This window comes from Physeter macrocephalus, chromosome 4 (genome assembly GCF_002837175.3).
Source record: "Physeter macrocephalus isolate SW-GA chromosome 4, ASM283717v5, whole genome shotgun sequence".
Taxonomy (NCBI): Eukaryota; Metazoa; Chordata; class Mammalia; order Artiodactyla; family Physeteridae; genus Physeter; species Physeter macrocephalus.
Window position 1 is genome coordinate 4,158,274 of NC_041217.1, and position 8,153 is coordinate 4,166,426.

Below are 8,153 nucleotides of genomic sequence, written 5' to 3' on the forward strand. Positions count from 1 at the left end.
TGGAGATCCAGCCGGGAGAAAACTAACTCAAACCCCGGGAAACGAGAGTTCGCGGGGACACAGACAGACTCCCACACCTGGACGGGACGGGGGCCCGGTTACCTGGTCTCGGCTTCCCGAGGGGCTGCCTCGCCCCAGCAACCAAGGGCGCAGTCAGGCCGCGGGGAAACGGAGAGAGAACCGGAAGCCTGGCCTCTGGCCAATTATTTACCCACTCGCCCACCCGGTGCGCCCCTCGCGCTCAGAGATGGGGGCGGGGGATCACTGGGAGGCCCCAGCGCGGATGCGGAAGGGGTGTGAGCCGAGAGACTGGCCGCTCCACGACGCGGGTCCGGGTGGTGCTGCCGCGCTCCCTTCCTACCCCTCCACCCCTGGGCCACAGCAGGGGCTCCTCCGCAGGGCGTGGGCCGAGCGCGCAGGGGGTTGGCGGATCCCGCGCATCAGCGAGCCGCGGGAGACCACTGCCCGGGACGGGGGCCCGTGGGACTGTGCCGGGGTAGACCCACCCCTTCGCCCGCCCCGCAAGCTCTGCCCACAGTCTAGGGCTGGCAAGGGATCCAGCAGGAGCCGCGAATCAAAGCCCTCAGCCTTCCTCTTTCCGTCCCAAGTCCCGGAATGTAGCTCAGAGCACCCCGGTAGAGTCCCTCTTTCTACCCGAACCCTTGGTTGCACTAGCCAGTCCCACCAGCCAACTATTCCTACTAGTTTACCTTGTAAGTTCCCCTCACCCCCGACGTCCCCCTTCCCAGCCCGTCCTCTTTAGCTCTTTCTGTCCTCGAGAATCCGCCCTATCTCGGTTCGTTTTCCCAGCCAGGGAGGGGACAAGCCTCCCAGGTCAGCTCCTCGGCTCGCTGGCTAGGCCGTCGAACGGACGGACTGCGACACCGACCCGAAGGCCTTCAGATGCTCCCACTCATCTGTGTCCAAAGCAGTGGGTTTAATCCTCTTTGGGGTCACGAACCGTTTTAGGTATTTGATAAAAACATGCATTCTACACACGCACGCAGAGGCAGAGGCGCGCGCGCGCGCACTGAAGCGCACACCGAAGCTCACCCTGTAGAATACAAATTTCGGATGGGAAGATGCTGTCGCCAGGAATCTTCCAGTCCCCCCAGAGCCCATGATTCCGACTTTTTACTCTCTTTTACACCCACAGTCTCAGGAGGAGGGTGGGGCGTGAGTCTGGAGGTTTTGTGTCAGGAGCCCAACCTGGAAACCGTTTGAGGGGCGACGATCAACCAGTGCGGGGCTTGGGCGCGCTGCAGGGCGTCCCGCGGGCCTGGGTGGGCAAGAGACAGCTGCGAGGCCTTCCACGACATTTTCTCAGAGGTCGAGCTCTCCAGAGGCGCGCAAGGGGGTGCCAACACCCCCCCCCGCCACACACACACACACACACACACACACACACACACACGCTTAAACATCTGACTTTCTTTTAGCTCTCCAGAGGCGCGCAAGGGGGTGCCAACACCCCCCCCCCGCCACACACACACACACACACACACACACACACACACACACACACGCTTAAACATCTGACTTTCTTTTTTTCCTGAGGGAGGGGATACTTCTGGCACCCAGAAGTACCTTTTAATGGTTGCAGGGTAGTAAAAAAGAGCACCGAGTTTTAATCCTCCTTCACGGTCAGACGTCCCGTCCACAACTCAAGCCTCTGCTCGAATGTAAAGAAAATGAAAAGGCAGGTGTTGACACGCAGTGGGCGGGGCGGGGGGGGGCTCCTTCGGGGAAAGGCGGGGACCGTGAGGCCTCCAAGTGCTCAGGGGAAGGCGACATGCCGATGGCCGTTCGCCAGGTCGTGGGCCCCCTTCCCCAGCCTTGACCGGAGAGCCCGCTGGCCTCCGGCGGTGGATCCGGGCGCGCGGGACAGACTTGCGGTCGCCTTAGGACACGGCGACCTGCGGGGAACAAAGACCCGCGCCGCGCCCGGGGAGCATCCCCCCTTCTCCAGGCCCCTTCTGGTTCAAAGACACCCACACCGGTGTGGGAGCCCCAGGTTGCACTCGGGGGAAAAAAAAAAAAAGCCCTTCCCTTCCTTGCTCTGCAAAATCGATGGGGTCGGTGTGGCTTTTTGAAGAGAGGGGAATGTGCACGTAATCCACCTGCTGGGGGAACGGCCCAGGGCAGGGCCTTCCCCGCGAAGGCAAGAACCACCACGGCAGGGACGCATCCCCGGCCCTCCACCCCGCTAAACCCCGCAAAGACCCCCAGCTTCCCTCGGGTCCTTCAGTATTAGAAACAATCTAGAAATCAATCTCCCCTGACTTATGGTGCCTGCCTTGCGGCGGCAGGAGTCTCCCCAAACCTTAAAAGTGGAGACGCGGCGTTGATTTAAACTGGGAAGGCTATTTCTCGGCATCCACGTGTACTTGTACACACACACCCAGTAAGAAACCTGACTTTTTACTTTACAAGGTGCGAATACAACAGAACCTGAAGTTCTTGCAGCGAGGCCCATTTATGCGGCCGTATTGTGTTTAATGTGGGAGCAGCCGCCGCTGCCATCCCCGACGTGTGGTTCACAAGCATCTCCCCAGAACCGCGTCGGAGAACTTCAGCCCTCGGCTCCCTGGCTCCAGAGGCAGGAAAGAGTAAGAGCGTCCCCCTCCCCGCCCACACCCCGGCGTCGGCTCCTTGGCTGTTCTTGCCAGGAAGCCTAGAAGTTCCGCCAGGAAGAGTCACAAGGTCCCACGCAAGGGTCCTCCCGTCTTGGGCCAGTTCGGCACTGCAGCAGGTGCACTGGGAGAAGGAAAGAACTGCCTCTAGGAGGGAGGCATCCCTTACCTTATTCCCATCTGCCAAGGGGCTTTCTCAAAACACTGCCTTAGGAGGGGGCGGGGACTGGGGGAGGAGCCTCAAAGTGAACTTGAGAAAAGCAAATAGAGCTCTTCTCTTTGCTTTCCTCCTCCTCTTGTGTCTCCAGAAAGTTGGCCTTCTCCACTCCATTTCCTTCTGGTTTTCCTCTTGGGACTGCTGAAGAAAGCCCCATACAGCTCCCACCCAGAAGATGTCTTTGGTAATCTTCAAGTCTAGTGGGAAACATGGAGCTAGCTGGCTGCTCCTTGACCTAAGAGTGGAAAGGAAAGTGGCTCCCAGGAGTCCATGAACCTTTCTGGAAAGACTGACTGCCTCCTCTGTCACAATGCTGATTCCTTCTCCTGTTCTCCTCCACACTGTTCCTGGAGAGGGCCACACCAGGCCACAGACACCGCTCTTTACATCCAAGGAGGGCCCCGGGGCACTGTTGCCCAGGGCACCACAGTCAGAAGCCTCAGAAACACCGAGGCACCAAAACTGCCAACAGTTTTGGGAAACAACTTACCATTTGACATAAAATGAACACATGGCACATGAGAGACTTAGTGGGCTTCTTTTCACTCATTTTACAGTTTAGAAGGTGTTTTCTTTTGAATCAAATATGGGAGAAGATACCAGAGTCTTTTTGCTGCTTAAGATTTTTAGAAAGCTTTAGAAAAAACCTTCATTGAGGGCCACGGGCAGAGACGAAGGCAGACACAGACCTCTGAGATGTTGGAGAACCATTCAGATTCTGCCGGGAGAAAAAGCTGAGGGTCAGCTCTGGGTAAAGCCAGCCTTACATTTCACTGACCAGCTTTCCCCTGCAAGGAAAAGGCTTCCTGGGGGCTGCTATCCTCAGAGGGAAACAGAAGAGGAGGCGTGGGGAGGGGACCCAGAACCTGGGTTGGAGACTGAAGCCCAGGGTCTTCGCAGCAGTGAATGAAATAGGTGTAAAGCTAATAAAACGTCCTAAGACAGATTAGCCTGCAAAGTGCCATCAGAGATGGAGGAGTAAAATGGCGGGGGGGAGAGAAAAAAAGAATGGTTTAATCGAAGCATCTTAAGCAGCCTGACCCCCAAGTTAGAATGATTTAAAGGTTTTATTAGAACAGATGGAAGATGAGAGCATTTCTCACCGCAGAATGGCCCTTCTTGGACACACATATGCTGCATGATATAGCATTATATCAATCTCCTTAGAGCTGAAGATATAAATAAAAGGAAGAATGTATTCAAACTCTTCTATTTGCCGGCAACCTCCCTTGGGATGCTAACATTGAGGAGAAAACAGTAGAACTGAGGCTATAAAAAAAAAAAATCAAGAGCTACTAATGTGACCCGATTGCTATTTATTTAATGGAACAGTCATTATTTTCTTTCTTTGACATACGTCTAATAATGAAGCAAAAAGAAAGGAAAATAATTATCAATGTGCCACTTCAGATACACACAAACAGAGACTTCCCTGGTGGTACAGTGGTTAAGAATCAGCCTGCTAATGCAGGGGACACGCGTTCGAGCCCTGGTCCGGGAAGATCCCACATGCCACGGAGCCCGTGTGCCACAACTAGTGAGCACGCGAGTTGCAACTACCGAAGCCCACGCGCCTAGAGCCTGTGCTCCACAACAAGAGAAGCCACCACAATGAGGAGCCCAGACACCACAACGAAGAGTAGCCCCCAAGAGAAGCCACCACAATGAGTAGCCCAGGCACCACAACGAAGAGTAGCCCCTGCCTGCCGCAACTAGAGAAAGCCTGCGTGCAGCAACGAAGACCCAACGCAGCCCAACATAAATAAATAAATAAATTTATATTCAGAAAAGAAACACACAAACATTTGCTAGCTTTTTCATTTTATTGATGTTCTTTTAATACATGTTTAAGATTAAGATTAATATATGCTTAAGTTTAAGATTAAACTAGTGCTCAAGTACTAACAGCACAGAAAGCAATTCTGGATTAAGGTTTTATTTATTTTTTTAGTAAGGCTCAATTAGATGGAGAACAGAAATGAAATTCGTCTCAAACATAAAAATGTGAATTGAATTGCTTCTTTTTGGATGGATCTTTAACATTGACTTGACCATATGGACACTGCAAAAGAAATAAAACAAGTTACTGTTGAATTATTTAACAATCATCTTGAAGAAGTACACTTCTCATGGTGAAAAAAAGAGACTGCTAATAACGTTCTATAGCTTAGTTGATCTACCTCCTATAGACTAAGAGGAGAACGATTGCAACATCTGGCAAATGGTTCTAATTAGAGTCCAAGAATCACTTCCTAAATGCATCCTTCCAACTTCAAGAATTTTACTGTCAAAACCTCACCCTTAAAAAACCCTCCATTCCTCAATTCAGGCAAAGCTCTTATGGGTTTGATTAGAAACAGCTAATGACACAGGTAGGAACATCCATAAAAGTGAAGGCTTAATTCTTCAATACTGGCTACTCTTAATACAAGCATTTAATGTCAATTCCTTGATTAGAAAGTAGGTCGGTTAGAGGAAATAACTCCTTCTTGCCCCCCAAACATACAGTCAAAGTGGTCTATAAACAGAGGTTATCTGTTTATAATCTTAACTGTATAACAATTTACCTTACTAGTAGTATGCTTTTAAAAAGTTAGAGTGAAGAATCCATTCCCATTTATTTTTTGTTCAAAGTAGGGAAGTATGACATAGTTAGTTCATCTTAATCAGTGAGCATAGAGGTATATGGCTGCTGAAATATATATTTCAGGAAACGTACAGCACTAAATTTGGAGTAGCAAGTTTCATGGTTATTTTAAAGACAGAGTAGAAAACAACCACAGAAAGAATGGGCGGGGCCGGGGGGAGAGAAGGAGAAGAAAGAAGAGGGGAGGGGGAGTAGTAATAATAATAATAATAATAGTAATAATAATGGAGAAGGAGAAAGAGAAGGAGGAGAAAGAGGAGGAGGAAAGGAAGGGAGGGATACGGAGGGAGGAAATCATTATCATTATAAAAAACCCACCTGTCAATGTTGGGCAAGTATCTATTTATTCAGCTAAAAATGAAAAATAAATGCTTCCTGGGATCTAGTTTGCAATATTCCGGATTTCTTTTCCTGCCCTCTTTCTACTTGCCTAGTAAACACAACTTACTTGAAACCTCGTGAAAAGTTTCCTCGTAATAAAGAACTCCCATGAATTTCCAAACACAGCGTTTCAAGGAACTGATGTTCACGGTGAAACGTTACAAAATTCCATTAACTTTAAAGGTCCTCTGTTGGTCCTAAGGACTTCATTGTCCATGGCCAGAGTAGCTTGTGAAAAGTGCACACCAGGTTCTACTTAGCATTTTTATTTGACTTGTCTTTCAAATAATAGGTATTTACGAAGTCACGGAAGCACCAAAAACTGCTGCCACCCTGCCGAATTGGTACTCACATGTCTGCAGGTAGAGACGCAGCATCTGCCTGTCTGCAAGTGGGCCAGCCGGGTGAGCACCATGTAGCCGGCAGCTAGGTCCACGTACTTCAGCCGGCCAGCCTGAAGAGTAGTGAAATCAAACAATTCATTCATCTCAATATTCGTCGTATCTCCTCACCATCATTCCTACTCATAAAATACTGCAACATTTTCTTCAAACAATATTAAACTTCTTCCCAGCAATTTTCGTGGCACTTGCAATTAAGGACTGAATACATTCCAACATTATACACAAACCAACTTTATGTGACATAAGGAGAAAATACAGAGTTTGAGAAAAATGAGAAGTTGATGGAAAAACAAGAACTCCTCTATACCCAATAACGATGTAGCCACTGCTCAGGTATTTTTCATTCAGTTTCTAGGTAACAAGTTTAATAACGGGTGATTTAATGACTTTAAGAGCTTAAGAGGCTGAAAATGAACTTTCACTCAGAAGTTGCAGTTGCAATTTCAGTACTTAAAATATGTGGAGAATGATTTAAACTTACAGAAGGTGCTAATCAAAACCAACAGTCCTTAGAGAAAAGTACTACCTTTACTGTTATTTAACACTTTTCCTTACCTTCATCGTGTGCTACTCCACTGCATATTTTGCGCTGTTTTCTTTTTTTTTTGGAGTGTCGTTAGTGCCATTTTTAAGCAAAATAAAACTATTATTTTTAACATATTAACGCTCACTGCTTCACGACTTTGATCAAAAGCAGCTTTTACTACAGCACTTCAGATGTCAAGACAGCATCCTCTATCTACATTCAATCATAGCCTTAAAAAGCTGTCCCAAGCACGTTGTGTGAAGACAAATAATGCAACCTCTTCTGTGGATTTGGGCCACATGGGAGATATTATTTAGCCTTGAGATTCTGAAGGGGAACTGTCTCCTGGGCTTTTTCTATAACCCTTTTACCACGCAGTAACTCTGCACCACTCTTGCATAGAGCCTTTCCATTAAAATACACGTGACACTTAAATATCTTCTTACATGTATTTTTGCGTATGCCTCAAACTACTTCTTCGGCATGTCTTCCTTAGCGGCTGAATATTTTGTTCTGGTTCAGCTTTTCATCAACTATGCATCATGAATAAAGCGTGGAGTAAAAGGACAACTAGAGTTCAAGCCTAGGCTTCCTCTAAGGCATTCCAGCAAAGTGAGCCCAGGGCAGCAGAAATCCAGCAATCAAGTCCCAAGGCCAGCCTAAGGGGCCTCCCGAATCCTTTGGGGCTGCAGAAGCAGATTACATTAAACCAGCGGCACTGAACACTACTTTAGAACGACCGATTGTCAAACTTCTTTATTTACAAAGTCCATGTTGGAAGACTTGGAAGAAAAGCAAAAGAACGCTGGGAACTCTGTTAGCAGACTTCTTTCCGCTTTTCATCGCTGGGGGTCTCCTGGAACCTGGGAGCCTAACAGATTGCTCCTGGGCCTGGGCTGTTCTCCTGCTTTCCAAGTCAATGGGGAAACTCTGATGGCTGCGCACACAAACGTAATCTGTCAGTGAGCCTCAGGTCATGGTGGCAACAGACAAAGGCAGGGCAAGAGTGCGGACACTCTGACTGGAGAACAAGATGCCCCGTGATGCAGGTCAATACGTGTAAGAGAGCTACCTGCCTGCAGGTGTGGAAGAAGGACCGCTGGGAGGGGGCTCTGATTTGTTGAACAACAAAAACAACAAGCTCATCATTGGGTTTGCTTACAGTCTCCTGGACAGCCATTTAACCTGCGATTCTGACACTGATGAAACAGTGTGAATTCCTTGAGTGAGAAGAAGTTTCTTTCCCTTCCGGGCTGATCGAGCCCGTGGTTCCAGGCCACTGGTGTTTGCTCTATAGAGAATGACACTTTTTTTTTTTTTTTTTTTTTTTTTTTTCAGTACGCGG

The 8,153-nt window shown here is 48.7% G+C and overlaps 1 protein-coding gene across 2 annotated transcripts in view; it reads right to left on the bottom strand.

Moving 5' to 3' along the window:
- Nucleotides 1-4,664: 4,664 nt before the first annotated feature.
- C4H1orf53 (chromosome 4 C1orf53 homolog) overlaps nucleotides 4,665-8,153 on the bottom strand; it is a 5,654-nt gene continuing 2,165 nt past the window's right edge. For both annotated transcript variants that reach the window (XR_448276.4, XM_007115265.4), the window contains exons 2-3: nucleotides 6,231-6,332; nucleotides 4,665-4,912 (exon numbers count right to left, since the gene is read on the bottom strand). Coding sequence is in view for 1 of the 2 variants with exons in the window: in XM_007115265.4 (XP_007115327.3) it covers nucleotides 4,841-4,912; nucleotides 6,231-6,332 (174 nt within the window). In the remaining variant the exon portion in view is untranslated. The remainder of the gene's footprint in view (nucleotides 4,913-6,230; nucleotides 6,333-8,153) is intronic.